Here is a 27,418-nt window from a genome sequence, read left to right as displayed (position 1 = left end):
TCCCAGCCATGCTTGCTGTTGCTTCTGCACCTTGGCTGGGGCAGGCTTCGGCTCTCTAGGGAAGCTTTGGCCAATGTCTGTATGGCATCAGAGGTGTGATTACAAAGCCCACAGATGTTTGCTGTCTGCTATCTGACAGCAGGCTGGGCAGCATGGGTTTAACTGCTCACTTTGCCCTCACCAGACCTGTGGGCTTCCTCGAGCCTACTGAGCTCTGCATGAATGAATTCCTCGTGCACCAAGTTGGGAAGCAGAGGAACCATCCCAGTGACCAAACCACTTTGAGACCATTTTTGCAGGTCAAGGATGTTAATAAGATCCTGCTTTGGTAACCCCTGGATTCCAGTGATGCCAAGGATGCCGAGATGGCTGTAAAAATTTGTATCTCACGGCAAGAGCACATGTCACTTACTGTGACTGTGCTCAGAAATTAACACATAGAAATCAGGCTGCAAATATGGCTAAAAGTGGTCTAGGCTCCCTTGTGCTTTGTGCCTAAATGTTTGATATTAAAGGGCTAAATTCTGCCTTGCTGCACACCCTAGAGAAACCTGTATTCACTGTAGAAACAGCCTGCCTTGTACAGTTTGCAGGACTCTGGCAGCTACGCAATGCCACAAGCTTGCAAGAGCAAATGCCCAAATGAAGCAGCTTTCCAAGCAGGCTGGGGGCTGCTGCCCTTGCACTCTGTGTGCTTGTTTGTGCCTTGTGAATTCTGCACCTTGCTGAGGTTTCTGGTTCCTCCCTCACCATTAACCCATAGAGCAGGAGCTGGAGAATGCCATTGCAGGCTCTGCCAGTGCAGAGTTCATCGCCCACCCTGGCAAGCACCCCGGATAACACTGTGCAAGCCGTGCCTTTGCCCTTCACACCAGCCTATTGCACTGGCAATACTTTACTATTAAAATTTTTTAACAACTGATCTCATGCTCTTGATTTGTCATTTTTCACTTGTGGCACAAAGCCAAGAATGTGCCTGTACTCAGATGGGCTTTGTGTGGGCTTATGTGTGTAGACACTTCCCCGTGTGTGCGCCCTTGCATGGCAGAAGTGGTCCTGCTGCTGGCCCATGCTGTGCTGCTTCAGGAGCCACAGGAACTCTCCTGCAAGGAACGCAAAAAGATAGCAGGGAGCTTGGGCAAGGAGCATTGCCCAGCCTGGCAGCTTGAGCCTCTCAGGGTCACGAGAGCCCTAAGAAGCCTGTCCTGACCAGCCCCACATGGGGCCTTCATCCATCCTGCCCATGGCCAAGGAGCCCCTTTTCAGCTCAGCTCTGGGCCATTGCTCCCTGTCCCAGGCGACGCTGCAGGTCTGTCGATGCTGAGCTGAGCCCTGCCCATGGGCTGACTTCCCAGCCTGGCCTGCCCCGTGATCGCAGGGCTGTGGCTGACCCTGGTTACCCTCACCAGGCCTGATCCTGACCGCGAGCTGCAGATTGATGTCCCAGCTTGTCCTCAGACCTGCCTCATTACCATGAGCTTGCCAGATGATCTGGACTTGGCTGAGCCTGGCCCTGACCTCCAGGCCTGCCCTGCTCTCCTCTCAGGGCTGTGGGAACCCCTGCGGGCATGGGCATGGGCAGGGGAAAGGAGATGGAGACACAGCGAGAGGCAGAAGTTCCAGCTTCTGGGACAGAGACAGCCCAGTTGCTCCCCATTCTGCACTGAGCTCCCATACAGGATCTCAGGATGAAAAAAATCCAAGGAATGCAACTTGTTGAAGATCAGAGTAGAGGGAGTGAGTCTAATCGGCTTTCTTAGATTCATCAGTTCTTCTGAAATCAGAGGAAAGCATGGGACACCACCAACAGAGCCTGACTTCTGAGTTACCATTTCTTTCTTTACTATGACTAAAGTAGTTGTTTTCTGTTAAGGCAGAAATTAGAAAACTGGGAAATAAGTCAGGATTAGCTTAAGCCTCTTAGGTTTCCTTTTGCAATCTTATTTATCCTTTTAAAAGGGTCTAGCGAAAAGGACTTGTCAGTGTTGGGAGACACTGGCAAGCCAGAGGACAGCAAGCACTGTCCTCCAGTCTGCTAAGCCTTTTGGCTATTCTTTATCCACTTCACAGATGTAGATTTTCAAACAAATCCTTACTCATATGATGTGAAAGCATCTAAGCTTACTGTTAACTGAAATTGCTCATTTACATCAAATTTCCTGCAAAGCTACGGACATTCTATTATATTCTGAAGCTACAGACATTCTTACTATTATACGCTAATAGTTGTATTTACTATTGTCGCATATCTTCATATCTTCACACTTGCCAAAACAGTTACATCCAAATGCCAGACCTGTTGACCTGTTGTCATACCATGTCTTTTATTCTTTTTCTTTCCAAAAAAAGAAATTAACTAAAAACTTCCTAACTATCAAGTTTTTTTTTTCTTTTTCTTTTTTTCTTTTTCTTTTTCTTTTTCTTTTTCTTTTTCTTTTTCTTTTTCTTTTTCTTTTTCTTTTTTTTCTTTTTCTTTTTCTTTTTCTTTTTCTTTTTCTTTTTCTTTTTCTTTTTCTTTTTCTTTTTCTTTTTCTTTTTCTTTTTCTTTTCCTTTTCCTTTTCCTTTTCCTTTTCCTTTTCCTTTTCCTTTTCCTTTTTCTTTTTCTTTTTTCTGGCAAGGTTAGAAACCCCCAAAGGATATCAAAACAATTCAAAGAAAAGGATACATGAAGGGTGACAGGAAACATGCCTTGGATTTGCCAGCAGTAGGCTTGGGCTCCTCCTTTGAACCCTGCCCCATGCACTTGTTCTGTACGTGGGACAATTCCCCGGACACTTCTGGTTCCTTTGGAGCTGGGTTTTGGAGCTCCAGACAGCATCAGCAACGCCACCCCCCTGCATACAAAACTCCCGAGTGAGCCCCATTTCCCACACCTTTGTGGGGCACCTTGAGTCAGGTCAAGGCTGACACAGCCTCTACGCAAGGATTTCTGTGCCCTTTGATATTTTGGCTATCAGTGTAAACGGCCACCGTGTGCCTTGTCTCGTGGAGAGGGCCGAGCCTGCTCAGCGCCTGGCTCAATGCCTGGACACCTCTTTTCTTATGGGGTGAGATCAAGCTCACAGGAGGATCTGCCTATAGAAATGAAAATCACTGACCACACTGGACAAGAACATGGCATGTGTGAATTAAGACTAATTATAACAGCATAAAATTCAGCTGACCTGAACCCGTCCTGGCTGTGTGAACACAAACATTTCATTACAACTTATTGTACAACGTACATCCAGCTGGCCAAATAGTGTTGGTTCACTTTCTGATAGACACAGATGTCCTGCTGGGGAGAGGAGCAGGTTCACTGCACTGGCAACCACGCCTGGGGCAGAAGATGCTCAGGAAAATACTTTAAAATGCTTTGGGTGCACAAGGGAGGCAGTGAGAAGCCACTACAGAGTTCTAACCCTGTTTAGGACCATCGAAGAGACTGCTACTGACATTTAAGTCCCTTTAGCGTATGTCTTCCTTTCCCTCTTCACACCGAGACACTCAGCATTGAGTGAGGTCCCATGAACGTGCTTGAAAAATAGAAAACCTCAGACACTTCTTTTTTCCTAAAGGTTGTTTTATTGTAAAACCATAAATACAACACTGACATGAAAATCCTCAAGCAACGGATGCTTTCTTACAGTTACAGTTTGTCTTCTGCCTTGGCATCAACTCTGAAAAGAATGTTGCAGAAACATGTCTCTAAGGTATCTCCAAATAACCGAGCTCTGGCCTGGAGCGCTCAGCTCGTTTGGAAGCTAAGTGGAACTATTCCTCTCTCTTGTGGAATATTTCCATTCAGACAGCAACAGACTTGTAAAAACAGCAACATTTAAACACCTTGATTTTTTTTTCTTTAATAATCCCTTTTCATTTGACGTCAGTCTAAGTTTCAAACAGCACTGAATTTATTTAGCTGTAAAAAACAAAACAAAACAAAACAAAACAAAATTCTAAAAAGAAAAAAATCAGAAGAACTTGAGTTGGCCTCAAGCGTTCATATATCACAATGAAAATCAGCAACTCAACCCCGTGCAATATTGCTCTCTATTGAGTCATTCGATCCACACCAACAATACATGAGACTTCAAACAGGTTTTGTTTTGTTTATTAACACAGCAAGTGTGACATTAGATAACCTTTTAAATACAGTACATGGTACAGTGCAGGGCCAGCTGCCCGCACATTTCCCCATTATGAAGACAAAGCCAGCGGTGGCGGTTTATAAAAATATTGTGTTGCTACAAAAGTATAAATTAATGCTACCGGTATTAAGAAATATTAAACACATAAAACTTATAAGGATTAAGAAAAATATTCATTAATACCTGTAGAAAACTCTGGCCTAAAAAAGATATTTTTTGTATATTTTTTGTATATTTTTTTGTATTTTTTAAGATGACATGAGATTCTTGCACTCGCAGGTAGAGACACACGCAGGTGCATCTGTGGTATTGCCTAGAACATCTGCATCTACAGAAAAGAAGGAAATGCACACAAGTTACTGAGGGGAGGGAGGGTGAGGAGGGAAAGGAGAACATTAATTGTTTTCTTGATGAAACAAGAATTCAGCTCCCAGCAGGAGGTTTCCAAAAACGAACACACGAACGAGGAACAGCTTCTCTTTTCAGACTGGCTGCAAACAAGGATTTCCTGACAGTTTGGTTTGTCGGCATGACACTTTCTAGCTACGGCGGACCAGAATCCTCAGGTCTGGATGATGTGTGTTCCTCCTGGACTTACAGCCTTGGCTAGCCACCTGTCATGAATATTTCAGCTCATCCATTATCAGTTTTCCTTTTAAATAATTAAAAAAAAAAAAATTAGTCCCAGTAAGTTTTAAGGGACCATGGAAAACAGCTCCTTAGACTGCTTCTCCTTCCAGAATACACACCTCCTTCCTTGAGCGGAAAGGTCTTTCTCCACGGAGAGCAAGAAAAAAATAAATGCCTCTTCCCACCCCCCCAGCCCAGCGGAAAGAAAACCATCCTATCCACACATGTTGCAGAGACCGCCACAAGAACCCCTAGAAGACTGAAAACAAGCATTCAAGGCTGATGAGGCTGGAAGTGTCTTTTTAAGGAACTTTGGTTGTAAAAAGCAAGGGTTTGACATGCCTGTACTCATCAACTCCACTGCAAAATATTCCTGTCGTTAAGGCTGCGCTGCTCACCCGGGTACCAAGACACGCTGACCACTGCCCATGATGCTAAAACGATGGCAAGAAAAAGAAAATCCTTTCAGTCAGTGGTTGATGTTGTGCATGAATGAGCCATTTATGTGACTCATTTCAGAAGCTATTCTAAAAAAATCAAACTCAGCTGCCTACATTAAACCCTAACGGGGCTACTGGATACACCGTTGTCTAACGTGAGCAAAACTTTTCCATCACGGTAAAAAGAAAGGACTCTAACAGGAGTAGCAGAAAACCCAACTAACCAGCCGAACAAAAACAAGTAATTAAACAGACTTTCCCCAAACATTCAATATATAAAATTAAATTTCAGGGCAATACACTCTCATTGGTTTACCATTTCTGGCCTAGCATAAGCAAACTATCCCACAGTACTAATGAGGCGTTCAACTTGGAGCTGTGCTTGGTTTTACCTCTCCGTGTGTTATTGTTTGGTTGGTTCGGTGACATTTCCTGGAGCCCAGGACGATGGCAACCTGTGGCATGGGGACAGGTCCCACGCGCTGGGAAAAGCGAGCTCTTATTGCTACAGGGTGACATCCTCAGAAGTATCTGACAAAGCACCTCGAGTCTCAGCTGATGTTTCTGGGCATTCCCAACAGATCCCACGAACTCAAGATCGTGGTGTAGCACAGAAAATGCACAGCAGAAGCAGCAAAACATTTAATACTTTCCCCTGCCCCTGATTCTTTCACCTTGGCATTACGAGGGGTGATGAGACATTTGCCCCCAAACTGGTGTCACCTCCTCTGCCCCGCCGGCCAGCTCCCTCCCTCCTGCAGGGACTGGTGGATGGCGCAGTGTCGGAGGTGAGTGGGAGGACGTGGGAGAAGATGCTCCCCGAGCCCTTCTGGACCTATCGGCTGTTGGGCAGGATGGGCCTCAAGCCCCAGCACCTCTGACCTGTGCACCCAGGCTCTTTCAGACCTTAGGTCAGGTCCTAAGCAGCCTCACGGAGCACACAGCCGTGCAGTCTCCTTTTTCATGACAGGGCCCAGGACACATTCCCGTAACAGACTCCTCCCAGATCACACATTTCTCCTCAATAAAAGACGTTTCCCAGAATCTGCCTTTAGTGTCCTTTTTTTTGTTGTTCGCTTTCATCCCAATACTCCCAATTATTCCATAGGGAACAACCTGTTCCCTGTGAGAGCTCACGGGAGCTTCTCTCCCCTCCCTTAGGCAGAGATGCAATTAGAGATCTGAGTCCTTCCTCAGCACAAGCAGCACTCCCAGCCTCTCATCAACTTTTGGCTGCTCTTTTACTGCCTTTTGATTAACCGCTAACTCGGTGCTGCCTAGAACACGTGCAGTGCTCTCTGAGCAGCACAATGTCTCATCACCCGTCTCCCGTGCAACACAGCGTCTCGGCTCGCCTGCTGCGGGACCCGCGAGGTGGAAACGATCCCTTTCCCTGGGTAAGGCCGAGCAGTGTCACCCACCGACATAAACACATGTAGGAATTTCTTCTCACACTAAACCTTCTGTGTTATTGCAAGCAGCTGGAGAAAAGCAAACCACCCAACCTGAGACATCTCACTGAATCCTGGAATAACCCAGATATCTCAATTCAGAGCTCAACCGCTTTCCGAAGTGTCTCCCCTCTGTTTTCAGTGATTCCCGAGCTTTGAACATATCTGCCGCACCTTCACGGGCAGAATGCACATAAGGGTCATGACTCCCTGAGATGCTTCTGGATGTATTCTCTGATCAGCAGGGGAGAACTCCCAGCAAGCACAGTTAAACCAGTGCAGGCGGTTCTTAGGGATGCTTAAACCAATTTATCTCAAAGTTAGACTGTTTTACCCAGCAACAACAGAAGTCTAAATTAACCAAAACCTGAGCCTACTGTTGGCTTTCACAACATGTTTTCCAGATTGCACTAATTCAAAACCAACCAAATCAGGTTTCTTAGAACAGACAAAACTTTGACAAAAAGAAAAGTTTACTTCCATCTGCAATGGACACAGGCACAAGACACCGAGCCATCTTGCAAGCCAGAACACAACTACCATCTACTGCTAGAGACGGGGAGAGACACAGAGACAGATCTGGGCTCCACAATCTCCACTGACCCTGACTGCTGTACTCACAAAGAAACAACCTTCTGGTGTGAAGAGCTCTGCCTCTGTACCCTCCTTCCTCAGTTTTGTTTTAACACGGATCTTCGGACAGGACTGGAATGCCCTTCATTCTTTACAGTTCACCTTCTGTTGGTGCCCACTCCCCACCTGCAGACACAACCACTCCCAGAGCGAAGTGTAAGTCCGAGAGAGCAGCCTGCAAGGTCAGGCTCAGAACAAGCAGCAGAAACAAATGAATGCCCAGAGGACACATACACCGTTTTTTTTTTTCTTTTTTTCTCCAAACATCTTTTTCAAGTGCAAGTATAGGAAACAGAAGAAGCAGAAGACAATTCCCAGCATGACCTACCACAGAATGATCCCAACCGTGAGGACTTTTCCCAGCCCACGGGGAGCAAAACCTCATGACAGCTCTGGCCAAACCCAAGAGGGCCTCTCTCCTCCTGCCTCCCAGCACAGGACGGGCAGGACTCCTCACAGCACAACTGCTGCTCTGTACAGAGAGCTACCACTGAGCTGATGCCAATAACCCGGCAAATAAGAGCTTCCAAAATTCAGACCGTGGTAATGTATCTACACTCCCTAGAATGCACATCTGAGTCCTACGGAGGGAAGGAGAAATAGGAGCAAAACCTTGGCATTTAGAGTAAATCCGCATGCTCCAGATGTGCTTCCCTCCTTTCAAAGAGGCAAAGGAACATCAGACACAAGTCAGCCCATGGGCAGGCCCAGCACTAAGCTCCTCCGAGCAGAACACCCTGTGACCTTCTGAAGGCTCATGAAAAGCTGTGGCCTCTTCCACTGACCTGCTGGAGAAGGGCTGGCCAACCAGCTTCTCTTCTCACCCAGACTTTCCAGATTGCTCCATTAGATTTTGTTTTGCCTTTTTTCATCTACTAAGTTGAGTTTTTAAGTCTTTGGGAGAATCTCATCTGCCAGACATTGCTGTATGTTTGTTTAGATCCCTCTTGGCATTAATGCAATGATAACTGTGGATTTGGCAGCTGCTAACTGGGGAGAGGGCCCATCAGTCCCTCTTTGGTCACCACAGCAGAAAAGCTCCAGATCTGATGCCACATCCAGACTGTAAAAAGGAGAAGAGGAACTGTGGGTGGCGCTGGCCTCTCCACCCACATGCCCTGGTTGTGTAGCCCTGGTCCAGCTCACTGCTGGACAGCCTGGCATTAAATGTTTGCACAAATGACTGCAATTTTACCTCAGTTCTGGGGCTTTAAACCTGTGGTAAGTTCTTGTTGGTCCACTTCCCTATCCTAATGCCTGGCAGACACACAACGAGCCTGAGTTGGCAGATCCCACGGCAGTTACCAGCCTGTTTCACAGCAAAGAAGTGCTGGGTTTGGAACTCTCTGAAAGGAACAAGTAGCTGTCACACCTTTGCCTGAGCGCTGAAGAGCCTGTGAGCAGCTCTTAGAATCTCAGGCAAACCAGGCAAAAAGGTGTAGCACACCATTTGGAAAAAGCAGTACAAATCCCGTCCCGCTTCTGCCTGTCCGCTGAGCTCTGCAGCCTCCAAAGCTAATCTTGCTTTGGACTTGTCCCTTCAGCCCAGTTTTGCTGCAGGATCCCTTGTGTTTTTCAGTGGAACCTGCAGCAGGCACAAATACTTCATAATCGGCACACTTTGCACCTGCTGAATTATGTATTTTTGTTTGTTTTTAGTCTGAGACTTAGTTTTTGTTTCTTACAGGCTCCTCCTGCACTGCAAGCACAAATAGATATGCTACTGTGGGCCCAGACAGTGGCTGGGTGGGCAGGATTTGTCTGGGGAAAATAAAACCAGAAAGAAGAAACGTTGGCCCTGCGACCTGCACCTGTTTGCAAAAGCCATTGCCAGAGAAATCAGATCTCCAAGTGCCTCCGCCTTGGCTGCTCATCTTCACCTGCTGCTACCTCTGCAGTTGCCGGTGGGGTTGTGGACTATATATTTTAAGTTATCCATATGCAAAACTCAGATTTAAGAGAGAACTAGTTTTGCCCTGAGGCCGCTAACAGTGCTGAGAGGTGCTGTCAACCTAAGCTCTGTACTCAGGCTACAGTAAGTCCTGTTTCCAGGCTCAGAAGGGCAAGAGTCATCCTGGGGCAAGACACTTGGGTACAAAGACCCATCGTCGGTGACCTTGATCTAGGGAAGGCCTCTAGCATGCAAACTGTTCCCTGTCTGAGCCCCGTGTGGCAGTGAAGCTGTCCATTAGTTCCTGGGTTCCATGCCTGAACACAAAACCCGAGGCCGGGTGGGCTGAGCTGCGAGCTAGCTGACTGGCCCTGCCATTTCTCATGTCCTGTGACGTGCAACTTCTAATTCAACCAGAGATGGGCAGGTGGGATCTTGGTTGAATGTCTGTTCAACAGCAGCGTTCCAAAATGGGCCCCCGATCTTACCACTGCACCACCAGCAACCAGAAACACCGCTGCGCTGTTTGAGGGCTCCAGCCTCCAGCCTGTCCCTGGACCCTGCCCTATCCGTCCTCCCACACCACCGCTGCTGTTCCGCTGCCACTGTGGCTGCAGCTCCTGAGGACACTACTGGAAGCAGGAGAGAATGCTTCAAAAATAAGAATTTGTTTCAATTTGCCTCTGGGATACAAGTCCCAGTGATGAAAAATTAACAGTTTGGCACCAGAAGTCAGGAATTGTCCAAGAGGCACCAACTCTGACAGCTTGCAGAGATCTTGTCTAGCAGCCCATGAGCTGTGCCTATGGGAACCGGACACAGCAGAGCACTGGCCTTGGTGGACAGCAGAGTGACTGAGATGTTTCTGCATTACGATGATCTCTAATTGCATTCGGGGTGAGCCAGTAAGTGTGAACACTTAAGGGCCGATGGCCTTCCTAGCCAGAACGATTCAACAACATAACAAGTAGTGTAATGCACTGTAGGTATTAAAAAGACATTCGTGCTACTAGAGGAAACCATTCCAAATAAAACAGGAAGATATTCATCGCACTCAATCAGGAGCACTTACATTCAGAAGGATCTTTGAGCCCATGCGCTTCTCTAAGCTTCCTTCAAACCCTAGTTTGACAGAACTGATGATCTTTGTTCCCCTGAAAAATCATACACCTTGGTTTGTCCTTGGCCTTGTGAAGGCTATTTTGAGCGTGTGTAGTGGGAAGGTTTACAAAAAGTTTAGGTACAAGGGTTCTCAATGGCAGCTGGCAAACGCTGGCAAGCTTGCTGATGGCCAAAGACATCTGTGTTGTAACCGCCTGCTTGCTTGTCCTGGTTTCTAGCTTTTCCATATAAGCAACAGCTGTGGCTTCCATAAGGATATTATTTAATCATAAATGGGCTACTCTGTGAACAAATTTGAGAACCCCTGATGTACAGAATTCACAGAGAAGCTAATTTACACTGGGAATTCAGAAAAGAAGGTATGCTGTAAAAAAAAAAATATCCAAGAAACATAACAATTACAGATGCTTTCTGCCATGAATCATTTCTCTTAGTTTTAAATCAAACTTATAATCACTAGCTAACAAGTTAAACTCAAAACTGGGAATGGAGACACAAGAGTAACTTTTGTTTTTTTTGGAAAAACCCTATATGAAAAAGTTAAAATAAAAATAGTAATAAAAACAATCTTAGAGTCTCCCTTCCTGATTTCTTAAGATACTGGTGTTCGTAAAACACAGCTGCCCTGATAACATGCACCGTATGTCAAGAAGGCTGCAGACAAATGCCCTCAAGGTGTACAGTTATTCAAAGGAGCAAAGTCCAGTGAAGAACTGGTCTGTTCAATGTAGTCTGATTATCCATGGCAAGATGGCCCAGGGGACAAGAGGAAAGGTGGGGTGGAGGAGAAACAAAAGAAACTTCAAGTCACTTTAGATCTCAGCTGCCTGAAGACTTTAGAACATCAGCCTCCCATTGGTCTGCCCACTTGAAAACATTAGAAAGTCTGTCAAGTCCACACACTATCTATGGAAAGGAGCACGTTCCTGGCAGAGGGCTGTCTCTCTCACGTGCTCAGCTTTCCTCTCAAACTTAATTTTATATATATTTATATTTTTATATATATATAAAAAAGCACTTGGTTTCCAGGGGCATTCATAATGAGGTCCACAGTGTTTAGAACTTAAAATTCTTTTTCTTTGTTTGGAACAGTGTTTTAAAGTTTTGTTTTAATTAAAAGACAGTCTTAAAGCATGTTGGACTTCAAAAACATGAGTTTGTTCATGTCTTCTGGACTGAGTAGCCGTCTCCTTTTGATTAAGAGAGCCTGCTCACACATATTTACACATTCACTTCTGGCACCAACAGCAGGCACTGCTAAGAGCCAAAAGGCTAGCTTGGCTAGTTTTGTATGCTTTTGGGTAACACACGACCAGTACTGAAACAGGTCAGGGGTGGCCTGGAAGAGAGGTTCTTGCAAATAATCATAGACTTCATTTTTCCCGAACCAATCTTCTTCCTGAGCTGCTGTGGCTTCCCCTGCTGCCCGGGGCTTCTTGGTTGAAGGTTCAAATTCTGTTTCTTCTGCCCAGGACTCTTTCACCTCATTAATCAACTCACAGACCTTGCCAATGATCTCTTCGTGCTGGTATGGTGGGACGGGCCGCAGCTTCTGCTGAGGGTCTAAGATCATGGCTACCTTGTGTGCTGAATGAACTTTGAAGTTCTCCTTCAGCGCCTCCAAGAAGAGGTGGCAGAGTTTGCTGACTACGCCAGCATCGTTAGCTTTGGAAGTGAACAGTTTCTCCAGTTTGACGTAGGTGGGCAGTACCAGCTGCAAGGTGGGCCGGCTCTCGTTGCTCAACTCAATTACCGCCTGCTTCACCGGCGCCAAAATGGCCGCCAGGTTGCTGAGCAGGTGTTTGTTCAGGTTTTGGATGAGGTTCATCTTCTTGGCCCTACTGTAGAACTCGCAGATCTGCTCGTAGCGCTCGTGGACAAGCAGGAGGGAGTCAGTGACTGAGTTCCAGCAGGGCGGGGGAGAGGTCTCCTCCAGGGAGCCAAAGGTCTCCTTTGAGAGGCCCGTGGATCCTGCCAAATCTTCACAGACATTCAGGAGCTCGATCACTTCGTGCATATTGCGAGCCTGTAGTGTTCGCTTATTCAGCACACTCTGCACTACTGAGTTCAAGGCACAGGCCGAACAACGCAAGCACATGCCTGCCTTGGAGAACGCAGAGGAATTGACTTTGCAGTCTGTGACGTACACCGTCCTGATCTCCGACATCACAAACTCTGAGAGCACGTTCTGTACCCAGTGGTGGATAAAATCACCATTATCTCGAATATCTACACCCTTAATTCCCAGGACGTAACTCTTGATGTGGTTGCCTTCCACCTGATAAGCTGTCAGGATGTAGCAAGAATCAGGGCCAATGCTCTGTGAGTGGCAAGTGACACCGATGCCCAGGCAGGCATTGCTGCCCAGGGCGCAGGTGACTTTCACCTTCACTTGGTTGTACATCCGAGGCAAATGCTTCAGAGCCAGTGTGTTGAAATTGCCAAGAATTTCGGTGACTGAGAAGGCACCATAGCGAGCTCCACTGTCCACCAGGGTCTGCGCTAGCTTGATGAACTCCTTCCCACTCACCACGCTCAGAGCCCCAAGGTCAGTGCACATCACCCTCAGGAGCCTCTCGGCAATGTTCTGCCGCTCCTTCTCCGGGATCGCGCTGTTCCCTACTGAACCACTTGCAGATGCTGCAGTGAAATACAAGGAGGAAGAGAAAGCAACAGATGAGAATTGTTTGTCTGCAACAGCAGGGGGGACGTCAAAAAACAATGCTGAGATTGACCCGAGGAGGTGGAACATGCCCAGATGATGGCAGAGACATTTCCAACCCTGCATTTCTTCCCCAGAGGAATTCTGGACAGATGTACTGCCAGGGTAGATGGAACAACTTGCTAAGAGCAGCTAAGACCTTATCTGCTTGCATTCCCTGGCGTGGGGACTGAGACAGAGCACACACTGGCTATTCACAACACAGTGCCTTACCAATGGCATCTCTGTGGCATTCATTTAAGAATTGCCAAGGTAAGTTATAATCACGTGTGCCATTTGCTATCCATTTCTACAGGCTGATGGTCACAACTCTGCTCATGTGGCTTAGCCCAGCTGGGAAGCTGAAATTCTTACTATTTTTGTGATTTAAGCCTTTTCTTTGAGCCAGCTGTTTTAGAAGGGAAGCATACAACTTCTTCCACCATCTCAAGCAGTGCCGAAGCCCAAATTTTATTTTTTTTCCTCCAATCTCCAGCACCCCTACTTTTTGTGGATGATTTTTGGCAACATAAATGTCAGTTTTGGCACACCAGAACACATAAGCACCGTGGTTTTGTATCACCCATCCACCAGGATGCTCAGCTCAAGTGCTTTGGAGATGCTTTCCCAAAGGGCTGTATTCTACCATGTCCCATGAAGCGTAAGCTCGCAGGACGAGCTGGGGACAAAGCCAGACACTGGCTGCCAGCCAGCTCAGGAAGCCTATGTCACATCACACTAAATGGAGTCATTTCTTAACCCCAGACTGGATGTCTGACCTTGGATCAGAAGTTAACTTTTTCCAGGCATTCTCAAGTGTGCCCTTACAAACGTCCTCCCCAGTATCCCCAGTACTTTTTGCATATGAGTACTCCTCTAATGGGATGGTTGCTCTGCTCTGCATGGCTGTACATGAGTAACAGATGAAATCAAGTGCAGACAGGGGAGGACAAGAGCTTTGTATGATCCCTACATTACTGCTGCACACCCTGACAGTCACTCCTTCAAACCCAACAGGTAAGCCCAGGGACGAAGACCAAACACTGCTACGTACTATTGTTGGCGTTATTTCTTTGGAGCTGTGGTTTCCACTTTTCTTCAACAACAGCTAGAGGTGATCTGGGCTGGCTAGAGGCAATATTGTTCTCGTTGTCAGCTGTGGGGCAAGAGACAGGGAGGTGTTAGAAGCACAAGATACTAATTCTTAAAGCACAAAGAAGGGGAAACAATATCCATCTGTTTAGCATCTACTTATGGTTCCCTAACTAAGGTGACCCCAATCTACTACATTCTCTGTAGTAATTAAGAAGTTTTCAGAGATGGCAGAGTACTGTCAGAAACCTTGAAAACTGACTTGCACCCCATCACCTTCCCAAAACGTGGCTGAAATGACATTAACTTTTTCTGTGCATCAGTGACATTGATGCCATCAGCATAGCTTGAGAAACGTCTCAACATTTTGGGAGGAACAGATACTCCTTGTGCAGCCTGACCTGTACAATTTGCTTGCTTTCAAAATGAAGGCAAGGTTAACAAATATTTATCCTTCATTTGCCTTATTGTTTTTCTTTCCACATTGCAAGTGGCTCCCCTTTCCCCTACTGGAACTACTTCATGTTTTCTTCCCAATGTCCCTCAGGCTACTCACTGCTGCCTCAGACTGGAAATAAAAAGAAACAAAAAATGTTTCTGGAGTATGACCAAAGATTGTTCCTCCCTACAGCTGCAAAGAAGACCCCCTGTGGGTCGACTAGAGGTGTTCATGCTCCATTTTCTTATATGGGACTGGCCTAAACACTTTGGCTGTCAAACTGATGGGATTTTCCAAGGAAATGCAGACAAGATCAGTAAATTCCATATCATGTCCATGTCATTCCTTTCCTGTGTCCGAAGAACCTTTCCCCCACTCCAGAAGTTTTCTAGTTGTTAGTATGCTTCATTACGAAATTGTGCTCTGAAATAGTCTCTGAAGCTATATTAAAGCGTACAATGAAGAGAGGTGGAAAAGGAAAGAGGAAGATGGAGAGACTGATGATCAAGCTGAACAGAAGAATGGAATTAAAAACAAAGAAGACAAAACAGGTCCTTCACTCATCACAACTGGACTCATCTCACCTAATTTTGGACATCTCTATTAGACATGCCTCTCTTCAAAACGGCCCCTCTATGGCTTCTTTTACCCTCAGTGGTGCGAAACAGGATTAGGGTGTGATTCATCCACCCAGCCAGAACAAGATGCCTCTTGCAGCATGAGATTTAACATGCTCTGAACTCACCTGGAGTCAATGACTTCTCCACTGATTAGAAAGGGAGTCCAAAAAGATCAGCTCAGATGACAACATCTGTAGCCTAAATACACCAGCATGCAGTGAAATTAATCCTGCTCCAGCACTCCAGACAGCAGCACATGAGGGAAAGGATGCTTTATGAAAGCACACACAGGTTTGAGGGCTTTGCTCTGCAGCCCAGGTTCATCTGGTGCTAGGCAGAGCTGTGGGCTGCCCATCAGAACGAATGGGAGAGCACAAAGCCGCTCTCCTTCACATGTGGCAATGACCTGGGTGAAAAGGGAGTCCAGCGAGGATCTAGAGAGAAGCAATGATATGATGAAACTCCTCACAAACAAGTCCTGTCAAATTTGAGCAGCTCTGCATCTTAACTGCTGGGGCATTCATAAACCTTGAAGATGAACAGCTATTGTTAGGCCTGGACACAAACTAGATCAACACCTCGGAGAAATCCAGGGTATGGCAGGACCAGAGCCCAGCCAGGGCTCTGCGGGAGGAATGCAGGTGCCCATGGAAACCAGGGTGCACCGTGGTGGTTGGTGGTTGGGGAGTGCTGACATGCTCAGGACTGCAGCCAGAGGTTGGTCTTTGCATGTGTGGAAGAGACACAATGAGCAGGAGGTGCTCCAGTGAATGCCAGCTCTGCTCTGCAGGGCTGTACATGAATAACAGATGAAATCAAGTGCAGACAGGGGAGGACAAGAGCTTTGTGTGATGCCTACATTACTGCTGCACACCCTGACAGTCACTCCTTCAAACCCAACAGGTAAGCCCGGGACAAAGACCAAACACTGCTACGTACTATTGTTGGCGTTATTTCTCTGGAGCTGTGGTTTCCACTTTTCATATATAACAGCACTCTTCCCCCAGCATTTGCCTAGTCTAATTGCTCCTGACCTAATGCCACAAGTGGCCTCAACTTAAAATGTCTGCGGGTAGGCAGAGGAAAATGCTGAATGTTGGCTACCAACTTGCTCGTGGTTTGGGCGTATCAACATGAAGGCTTCCTCATACTGGTGAGGTGGGTGGGGGGAGAAAACCTCAGAATTTACTTTCCCCGACTCTTTAATCTATTTTAAAGTAATAGGAGATTTATTATCTGCAAATATCCATCAGCATTCAATGTGGCATAAATGAGGTTTGTACATTTTGGCCACACCTTCCTTATCAGGCAGCCTGTGAACTACACTGATCATAGTTCTTTAATTTCCCTTCATGGCTCCAATCCTTTAATCCAGATTCAACCTAGTTGTCCTTTTATTTTTTAGCTCTAGACTGTCAGAAGGGCATTATATGGTGGCACTCGACCTGAACAAAGTACCCCAAAGGGAATCAAAGCTGTATATTGTACAGTGTAATTACAGAACAAATTCTTTTGCCTGATGTTCTGCTGTTCTACTTATGCCTTTCAGCCTCCAATTTGCATTCTAATTGCTTCCTCTCATTGTGTAGCTGTTTTATGGAGCTATAATCTCTCCTTCTAGCCTCCAGGCTCAGCCCTCTGAACGACTCAAGAGCCAGTACAACTCCGCTCTTGCTCCTTGAAGCCAGCTGCACGTTCCCTATCTTTGGTCACTTACGAGAGGGGTTCAGTGGACGGGTCGCGTTTAGTTGCAAGAGATTAGCCCTTTGCATCAGACACAGCAAGCTAAACTGGGTCCCAAACACATCAGCTGAGGGAGTATTTGACATGGATGGGCTTTTTGGATCTCCACATCCCCATCGTGAAACGTTCCTTGAATACAGGCACACAGACTACTACAAATGGCTACTGTGCCAGTGTCCCCACTGCAGATCCTTTGCCCCCAGTTCTGCTGACCGGTAAGGTCTCTGCCTCCCCAGATGGCACAGACGTTGTGCTGATGCTGCTTCTCGGATGTGCCAGTCTGTCTCTGACAGACTAAAAGGCAACAAATGTGTCCAGAGTAGCTGCACACCCTGGGTAATCTCTGCTGCTGCTCTGCTTGAGTATGGTTTCCAGAACCAGATACCCACCAAGGCTGTCTGAGGCTCTCACGCCTCTTCATTTTCATCCCACAGCAGCAAATACTGCGCTGTTCGCCTCTAGCTGCACAGAGCTAGAAGAAAAGCTGCTGCTTCCCCCAGAGGACGAGGCATGAGCACACAGCCTGGCGAGCACCGTACCGAGGGACACCACAGCGGGGACGACTGCTTGCATGGGGGGCAGCTCGGGCAGCGGCCTTGGGAACGCACTTCAGTAAGTGCAAGCTATCTGGGGGAAAGCAGCCATGCAGAACACGGTGTCTTAAAAACAGAGCAGGGAAAGGTGTAAAACACAGAGTTTAAGAGGAACAGCCCTGAGCTGGGGAGAGGGGATTTACCCATTAATGTAAGTGTATCTCTGGTGACATGTAATAGAAGCGTATCTATGCATGACTCAGATCACCGCCACCTGCTCCCTCTGGCTCTGTTGTGTTAAAAGCAAGCCAGGTAAGCAAGCCCAGCGGCCACTGGTCATTTGTAAAGAATAGAGGAGGAAGAAGCTGCAGACAGCATTAGCTTAAAACTTTTGACAGCTTGCCAGTGAATTGCCCTTCTCCCCCCAGCACCTTAGCCTTGGTCCCTCCTCTGCAGGTCCCCTCCTCAGTCTCACTAAGAGCTGTAACTCACGCTGCCGCATTTCCCCAGCAGAGACAAGAACAAGGAATAGGACAGTCGGGACACGGCAGGAAAGCAAGCACAAATTGCCATTGATGAGCAGCAAGAACAGACCCCAACACCAAGGAATGACACCAGCCCTATCCTGAGTGGAGCATCACTGCTCCTCATCATAACCTAGCTTCCGAGCACTCCACACTAACCAGTTTATGCTCTAACAGAAAATACCATCCATAAAACTCAGCTCACTGTCTTACAACAGATCACCCTAAAGGTCTATCCATGGTATTATAAAGATGATAAAGTAGCTGCTGAACGACACATGGAGCCTGCACTAAGATTTGCCAGCAAGAACTGAGCTTGACTGAGGAACCGTGCACATGAAGAACTCAAGGGATGCTGCCACTAAAATTAGGACTAAAAATAAAACAAAGAAGAAAATACAAACTTTGATTAAATTTACTGTTACAGAACAGGTTATATGCTTTTCCTCAAGCAATCTGTCCTTCCCTGCCACATTACTCAGGGCTTACCTGTGAAGTGAGCACAAATGCAAAGCACTGAATGTATACTACAACAGAGCAGCTGTCTGTTGGAGAACACAGATCTGCCAAAGGTGAATTAATTTGTAAACCTGCATCAATTCACTTACATTTTTGATCAAGAAAAGAAAAAAAATCTGCTTATATCCAAAATATGCTTTTTTCTACATTTTTGAATATTCTGAATGCTGTCTTTGAAACAGCTTTGGCTTTGAAATGCTAAAAACTTCTGTGTTGAGACAGAAAACAAAAAAGGTGGCTTAGAAACAAGGTAGTTGAATCACTACTCCTCAGAATTTTCTTTTGTAGATAACTGAGAAGGAAACGAACCCAACTGCTGAAATGGCAAATTCTTCTGAGAACACATTTCAGTCCTTTGCAGAACTCCAGGACACATAAGCACAGAAAAGGACTTGTGTTGGCAAAGGCTCTGCTGCCCTGCAAGCATTTTTGCTTTGTTTGCCTCAGTGAGTACTACCCTGATTGTGGGACGAGGGATTTCATCTGCTGTAGGAAAGAACAATTAATGCTTACAAAATGAGCATTCCCTAGATACCTTTGGGTAAAGGGAATGAGCAGTTTGATGTGCTAAAATGGCATGTCCTCTCTTCCTAGGGAAAGAAGCAGTATTTGTGATACACCCTGAGCCTCACGCTGCTGCAGCCGCTGCTGTGTGCTCCAGCCTTTGAGTATCTTTTTTTGCTGCAGGTAAGGTTACTGGGGCTTTGGAAACCGTGAGCACGGGAAGCTCCATTGACACACAACGGGGTCAACATCAGGCATCAGCGCAGAATTTAATTCTCCGCTTTAAGCGAGTCGAGGTGCCCAGCTTACCTGCATGGGACTGCATGTGCTCCAGGAGATTGTTATAAAACTGGAACTGGATTCCACAAGCTCCACAGGTGTAAGGCTCTGTTTGGGAGAAATCAGTTCAGAAGAATTATACAGAGTATGCAGGGAAGCAGCACATGTGCGTACTTCAGTCTGTGCAGCAGCGGGGCAGTGCCCGAGGGCCCGGTGCGTGTCACCGCAGCCCAGGTGTGCTCGTCACAGTGACTCCACAGAGCCGGCCCCGCAGGGCTCAGGCTGGGAGTGGGGAAAGCGCCGGGCACGCGACTGCTCCGGGGCCAGGGCCGGGCGTTTCTCTGCGTGCTTTGCTTCACTGCCACGACATGGCCCCAGGCAGCAGCGGGGCTGCTCGTGCACTGAAGCGAAGCACCCGCCGTGCGTGCGTGCATCGGGTATCAGTGAATCTGCGCAGAGCCTCAAGAGGCTGCAGACCAACTGAGCTTCACTAGCTCACGCCTGCTGCAGGCTGTTTTATGCTTATCCTTGTTTAAGCCTCAAAGCGTGGTGAATGCATTTTGCATCCGTTTATGTCAAAATCCAGTCTCTGCTGTCTTTCCTGAGTAAGGCAAGGAGCACCGGGTTTTAAAAATCCTGTTGCTCAGAGGTTGGGACATGGAGAAATGCCACATGGGGATGCGGATGACTTTTTTTGTGGCTGTTGTCAAGCTCAGGAAGACTGGGGAATGGCGAGTGCCACTGGGCTCAGCAGCAGTCAGCAGCTGGGGTAAGCAGAGGTGGAGGGGAAGAAGCACAGAAATCAGAGCTGTGCCAGACGGCGGAGAGCAGAGCAGGAGAGCCGTGTTGCCAGAGTCATGTGGATGAGCTGGAGTCAGGAAAGAGCTGGGTGCAGAGCTCCCTCATGAGCCGAGAGATACGTTTAGTTCTGTTCTAACGAGTATGCTGAAAATGCATTTTTTCCACTCAGTTAACCTAGTAGCAGATGTTCGCAGCTGCTCAGTTTAAACAGCTATTAGCTGGATGCATTAGTTGACAGATATAATATCAAACTACAGTGGCTGAGATATCTTAACATTGCAGTTTGTTTCGAGATTTCCAGATATACCAGCACACTGCCACCGTTTATGCTGTGGCAATTTGTTTTAGAACAGTAGAAATGCTAAATGCTTGTCTTTTTCCAATCAACAACTTTGCATACAAATGCCTGGCACACACAGAGCAAAGCCTGTTGCTACAGTGTACCAGAAACCTGTATCTACTTCTGAAGGGAAAAATAAATTCTTGTATCAACGAAACGAAAGAAATCTAAAGCACATAAACAAAAGCACTGGTGTCCAGGATGGAAGAGCTAAAATACTGGAAAGCACAAGCTTGACTTGGCTGTAAGACATCTAATTTAGGTAGCAAAACACAGAATTCATCAGATGGCTACAGGAAACTGATAAGGAAAACACAAAAGAAACCACAAACGTAAGCTATACTTATAAGCTGTAAGGTTACAGACTCTGCCATGCCTTTCTCATAGAACCTACAGCCCTCTGGTGGAGCTGCGTCCAATGCTTTATTTAACTCACTGTATTTTCTTGTGATGCTATTGCTGTGTTTTGCTGCAGTGAGGAAGTTTGGGAATATCGTACTTAAGGAACTGTGTTTTTTTGAAGAAAAGCAAGGAATTTGGCAGCTGAGGGTCACATAGGCATTTCAAGACTGGGGAAATTAAAATATGGATTAGCTGTTTCTGTTGAAATCATCCATAGCCACCTTGTCAGTTATGGTAAAATGATGTAAGAGGTCCAATTTAATCCGTTTAGATTCCTTTTGTACTTATCAAAGAGAAAACCACACGTGGGTGCAAACTGTCACTCTCGGATGTGTATTTCAGCGTCAGATGACTTGTGTTACAGATGCACCTATTTGTCTCTGCTGTTCATGGAACCTCGACTGCTCAGATGGAGATGTCTCAAGCGCCAGAATTAACACATGATTAATCTACATGAAAGAGGTCACAACTCTAACAGAAGGTTGCTGGCAGCAGGAGGCAGGGCCAGAAGAGCTCTGGCGGTGCAGCCAGGGCAGCTCACAGGGCGACCACTCCCCCACTGCTTTGCTGGAGCCTCCTTTCCTGCAGCAGAGGTGGGTGAACAGAACACGCTGCACATCTCAGGTGCTTCAGCAAGCCTGAAATTAAGAGATCTCAAACCTTGGTTCCCTGGGGCACTTTCAGATCTTCACATGTCTTTTAAAGATAATGTATTCCCTTCTGCCATCTCTGCCTGTGGTAACCTTGGCCAGAGGAGTGGCAGAGCACGGATGAAGTCCAAGGACTCTTCTCTGCTTCCAAACAAGCACACGAACTCTGCAATTCCCCTACAGGCAAGTTTCCAAGTAGCCAGTAGCACAACGCTTCCCCTAAGCTCACTTACAGGATGTTTCACTGGGAAGGAAACTACCCTCCAAGCAGCACATTTCTCACATTCATCTGTCTCTCCTGTTTCACTATATCCTCACCGCTCCTTCCCAGCTCATCTCGTCTCACTCACTGCCCTGCTTTATTTACCTCCTTTTACATTTTCAGCTATTTCATCACCGTGCCGTCTTTCTTCTAGCGCTTCCCTTGCCTGGCTCCCGTTCGCTCCCTACTGGTCTCTGCTGGCTTCTTCCCTTCTCCACCCGTCACGTAGTGACCCCAGTTCTTCATCTCAAGCTCTTCCCTTTGCCACGGCAACAAACTGTGTCCTCAGTGCACTCTGAGGTCTCTCATATGTGATTCTTAGAAAAACCCTGTTGATTTTCATCCCATTTCCAAAAGCCGCCTCCTGCAGGAATGTCCAGCTTGAGTACCAAAACCACTGTCTGCTTTTGAAAACTAATTTCTCATTCTCAAGATGCTGAAACATTTTCTAAATACTTCTAAGACAAAGATTCATAGAAGTCTACAGTTTGCCATGAATGAAAATGAGTTAAGTTAAAACTAGAGATAAAATTTAAATTCATCAAACAATCCAAAAGTCTGGATGTGCAGAATTCCTCTGAAAATGGAATTTCACCTTACTCTCTCAAGTCTCACTTTACTTCCCAGGACTTTCCTGGTCCTTACAGGAGTAAATTCCCTTCTCCCTTTTATTTCTGCTTGCAACTTGAAGGTACAGTGAACTGGAGATTTTGCTAAAACCACTCTGAACCGCCCTGGGAGCCAGGTGCTCCTTTCTTCTTCCTGGGAGCACAGCCCCTTCCAAGCCACTGCGGGACCTCTGCTTTTCCCTTCTGTAGGGGCATTTCAGCTCCCTTCCCCCTGCTCAGACTGAGGTCTAACGCACGCAGAGGGGATCTGTTCTCCATCGGGTGGTCTGGGCTCAACAAGGGACTCAGGAGAAGAGTCCTTGCCCAGACTGCTCGCATCAATGAACCTCTTCCTTCCCTCTCAGCTTTGTTGGTGGTGCTACGAGGAAAGCTGTGACCCCTCTGTGCTGCCTGCTCCAACCACCCGAGAATACCTGTGCCCCCCAGCAGCCTTACTTGTTCTGGGCAGCCAAAGCAGACCTTGTGTATGAACGAAGCAGGAACAGCAGCTACACAGTCAGCTGAGAAACAGCTCAGAGACCTCCAGCCTGCAGCAGGACTTCCCAGGCAGTCTATCTCACTCTGCAGGAAACCTCCCTGATCTCAAACCCTCACTTGCTTCTCCGGAACCAATTCCTCTTGCTGTTCCACAGCTGAGGGGGCCGGGAGTCATGGCAGGAGCAACATGTTGCCCCTTGGTGTGGGCTGGGGAGGAGGGAGGGGGCTTTCCTTCCTCCAACCTCTAGTTGCATTCGCCTGAGCAGCTGCTGAGCACAGTCTGGTGCCAGCTGGTCTCCTGCTGCACACTTGCTCAGTGGGTTGGAGCTCCTGTTCACATCTGTAACCACAGCTCCCAGAGCCCCAGGTCTCCTGGGCTGGTGGTGCAGGAGGTGGGCTACGAGCAGGGCAAGCACTGCTGAGGGCAGCGAGGGCTTGACAGGGGCCAAGCGTCTCCCTGGCGGCTTTTCCCCTCTGCACCCCAAACTCTCAGCGCTGCTGCCTGTGTGGCACAGCAGCATGACCCCAGTCCTGTGTTTGAGGGTCTTTTACCAGCAACGTGAACTGAGCAAGCCCTCGATAAGGACCCGCATGTGTGCAGCCACTCTGTGCAGGTGGGCAGCACCTGTCAGATTCCCAGTGGGCATGCAGAGCTCCTGCACTCACAGGTCTCCCAAGCTAGACATGAGCTGCTGTAGCTGGGGCTAAAAACCAGCTGTCATCCCCCACAGACCATCACTGCAAGGAGCTGTCAGCCCCCAGCCGAGGCACTCCAGGCAACAGGCAGCTGGATCCCATTTCACACAGACACGCAGTGCCCCGGCTCCTTCCTGGCTCTCAGGAGGAGGCTGCTGATCCGTGACCCTTGAATGCTGCCTGCTGAGCCCCCGTCTCCCCCTTTACAGGCTGAAATCCCAAGTTTGGGCAGCTCTTGCTTTGCTTGCCAGGCTGTGACCTAGGCACAAGGTCCTGCTCTTCACACGTGGCAGACTCTGGCCAACTGCCACATGCGCATCTCGCAAAAACTTTGCATTAACCAACTGACCAAAAAAATCTCGCAATACTCAGCTCTAAATGCGTAGCACAGCATTCTCACACATCACTAAACTGCTCAGAAGACACAATGCCAAGCTGCTATTGCTCCCCTACCCACCTCCAGAAAGCAAGTTTTCCATGCAGCAAACACTAGAGCCATGAAGCTGGGGCAGCAGAGACGCTGCTTTTTCTGCAGGCCTTGGGATACAGCTCGAGCTCACCCGTGGATGGATGTTCAGCCACAATTCCTTGTGCTCCTGCACATTCCTTGGTGCGGGAGCAGGGAAGGCTGGAGAACCTGCGCAGCAGCAGGGAAGTGGCTCTGCATGAGGCATGCTGCTGGGCAGGGAGCCTCGCAGAGTCAAGGCTCTGTGCATCTCCTGTCCTCCGTGTTCTGCCTCATCTCACATGTAGCCAAGCTGCATGCACCAGGCTTTGTTGCTGAAGGGGTGAGTCTTTGCAAAGAGGCTATGAAATAATGAACTGTGGAGTTCAGATGGCCACATTGGCCCTGCTGCCTCTTCGGCTCTGTGTTGTTGCCATGTGTTCAGAAGCTTTCTGCAAGCCTAAATCTGGCAGTGAAAAGTCTGTGCAAGAAACAGCAAATGTTGCGTGGGCCAGAACTGTCCACGCGGTGCCACGGAGTGCATACAACTTTGACAAGTGGCTGGGTGCACAGTGCTGACAGCAGCCCCCCGCTATCTATCCACCCACCAACACCTCCCCCCCCCCCCCCCCCCCCCCCTCACTGCCTGGCCCCGCTCCCCCACAGCTCCCACCACAGACTCCTCTGCAGCCAGCCTCAGTGGAGCCTGACTCCCATTTCTGAGTTTTCCTGTGCCAACAAGGGGCTGTGTGCTGCAGAGCACAAACACAGCAGTGCCAGCAGACTGCAAACACCCATCCACGGCGTTTCTAATAGCCTCTTACAAGCTCAGACTGGAGGTCGAGCATTGCAGCATCCCCAAGCAATGGTGTCTGGCTCTCTATCACGGACTGAAGAGCCTTCCTTCCCAAAAATGGGACACTTGTCTGTGGTTCGCAGAGCGTTGGATGTTGGGCACAGAGCGCTCCTTCTGCCCAAAAGCACACTTTCCCAGAACTATCTCCTTTGCAAGACAGGTCCTTCTCCAGTCTGAACAAGGCATGCTACCAGGCTGTCCTCACCAGCTGGCCGGGTGCTCTCTGAAAACACCTTCACAGCAACCTGACGCACCAGCAGCTGCTGAAGCCTCCTCAAGGCTCCCAAGCCACACAGAACTGTCATCAGCTGCACAATTTACAATCATACAATCATTTAGGTTGGAAAAGACCTCTAATGTCATCAAGTCCAACCATCCAACACCAAGTCCAACATCTTTCCCCAGGGCTATTATTAGACACATTTATTAGTGCTTTAAATATATATATCCAGTGAACAAGGCTCCAGAGCAAGACAGCAAGCCAACAGAAAGAAAAAACAGCATTTGCGCACTCCAATTCCCATGTTAACTCCCCATGTCATATCTAAACCAGAGAAGAGAGGTCTGTGGCCATGAGTGAACATGAGCTGAAGGCGTTTAACACAAAGTTTCCTGCCATTCAACAGAAAATGCCCAAATTTGGCCATGCACAAGTGGAACACAACAGCCAGCTCTCAACTGAGGGCAGTGCAGGGAGCGGGCCCCCAGGCACCTCTCTCCTCTACAAAAAGGACCTAGATTTCAACACCTCTGTCTACATTTTGATGAAAACCAAATATAGAACTGCAGGGAAAAGTTCTCAGCGTTCTTCCCCAATGCTTCCATTGGCAATAGCTTTAGTAACTGCATCTTTGCATACCTTGGTCACAAACTGTTGAAACGACAAATCTGGGACAGCAGCAGACTCCTAGTGGAATTGCTAGGTTAACAGCAGGACTTGATGGTCTCGGAGGCATTTTCCAACCGAAATGATTCTACGGTTCTATGAAAATGCCATCACACACAAAAATAAGTGCAAGTTTCTTGAAAATAGAACCTCTGTCATTTCTGCCCATCTCAGTAAAAGAAGTGCTACACAGCATGCTTTAAAAAGGTGGTCCCTGGGTGCATCATGATTCTTACATTTGTTGGCACTAATTCGATTTCTTTTCCAATATGAACTGTCACGTTCTAAATAAAACTCTCATTTCTTTCTCAGATTTGCAACTGTAGAAAGAACAAGTGTCCTCTGGCACCATGGCCATGCTCAGAGCTGTCCCATGCTAAGGGACATCAGTCCTGGATTACGGGGGTGGCACAGACAGCACCACCCCTACAATACAGACACAAGCCAAGCAGTAACAAACCCCACAGTAAGACAAAGGAAGAAGCTCCACCTCTTGGAAGCATCAGGGACACGGGGCAGACTGCCTGCATCCGCCCATCCATACCTGCTTTCCTTCACCCACTGCTGGCTCAGCACCATGCCCTGGGCTCTCACTCCTCAGCCGTGCTCTGTGGGCAATGGGAACTGTCTCTGGAAAGGTGTTTTGTGAGCTGAGCAATCAAGACAAGTTTTCCACTGTACAAACATAACTTTAACACGGGTTCATTCTCAGTCTTCAAGCCTTGGTCTCTCGGAAAATCTATTACTGGCATATTTCACAAAGCTTTGCTCCCAGAAGGCTGTGAGTGCGAATGGTCTAGCAGCCACACACTGCACTGAAACACCCTGAAGGATTGCTGTCGCATTTAAACCTGAAACCAGAGCCGCAGAAGCGAGGCATTTCATTCCTTGACAACTGGACTCATAATAAAAAATCATTTATTCACGAAAAATGCTAAGAGGGCAGGCCAGTGTGGCTGCAGGTGGAAGTCCCCGCCTATGTGCACCACAGACATCCATCACACTTACTTCGTAAAAGCGGGAAAGGGTTTGAAATCAGGGGACTTGCGGTTTCTGCAAAAAAGAAAGAGATTTAAATATTGAGACTGGCAGAGACTGCTGCATGCTACACAGCTCTGCCTATCTACTCACTGATCCTTATCCTTGCTCCACACTTCCAGATTCAACTGTGGCACGATGGGGCTCTCCACGTACCACAAATTACAACACGTCCAGCTGTGAATTTTCTCTCAGTGTCTTGCCAACTGGCTGGGCATCTGCATCTTTCCTTTCCATTTCGAAAGGTCCAGAGGTTTTGACATACATTGTGCTACAGTGATGGGAACAGTCAAGTGGTGAGGGCCAGGAGGAGAACAGCTGAGGGGGCAAGAAACCTTTTACAAATGCCTTTGTTGTGGCCCCAGGTGCAAATTCCCAGATTCACCATGTAGCCTCCTCAAAGTCAAGCTGGGAAGGAAAAAGGGGGTGGTTCAGCCTCACTGAATGATGGGCCAAAGTAGACAGTTCCTAACCAGTGTATGTTATTTCTGGGTGAGAATACGCATCTTCTGTCAAGCACACCTTGCAGACTTCCTGTCTTTGAGATGTGACTGAAAGAAATGGAAACCCCGGGTTCTCAAACGAGCCCTTGGTCAGCTAGGGGCTATTTGCATCTACCCCACAGTGCACTGGAGCAGAAGCAGTGATTCTCAGCACCTCAGAACTTGTGCAGTTTCCAGGTGA

At 47.6% G+C, this 27,418-nt stretch overlaps 1 protein-coding gene across 14 annotated transcripts in view; it reads right to left on the bottom strand.

Annotated features, from left to right (window-relative positions):
* Positions 1 to 4,078: 4,078 nt before the first annotated feature.
* ZNF618 (zinc finger protein 618) overlaps positions 4,079 to 27,418 on the bottom strand; it is a 167,347-nt gene continuing 144,007 nt past the window's right edge. For 10 of the 14 annotated variants that reach the window (XM_048056958.2, XM_066980938.1, XM_066980939.1 and 7 more), the window contains 4 exons: positions 26,705 to 26,749; positions 19,283 to 19,360; positions 14,054 to 14,155; positions 4,079 to 12,938 (listed from right to left, as the gene is read on the bottom strand). In XM_048056958.2, the coding sequence (XP_047912915.1) occupies positions 11,425 to 12,938; positions 14,054 to 14,155; positions 19,283 to 19,360; positions 26,705 to 26,749 (1,739 nt within the window). In that variant the 3' untranslated portion in view covers positions 4,079 to 11,424. The remainder of the gene's footprint in view (positions 12,939 to 14,053; positions 14,156 to 19,282; positions 19,361 to 26,704; positions 26,750 to 27,418) is intronic. The other 4 variants (XM_066980946.1, XM_066980947.1, XM_066980945.1 and 1 more) reach the window with 3 other exon arrangements.

The sequence above is a fragment of the Anser cygnoides genome, chromosome 20 (genome assembly GCF_040182565.1).
Source record: "Anser cygnoides isolate HZ-2024a breed goose chromosome 20, Taihu_goose_T2T_genome, whole genome shotgun sequence".
Taxonomy (NCBI): domain Eukaryota; kingdom Metazoa; phylum Chordata; class Aves; order Anseriformes; family Anatidae; genus Anser; species Anser cygnoides.
This window is presented reverse-complemented; position numbering and strand designations above follow the sequence as displayed.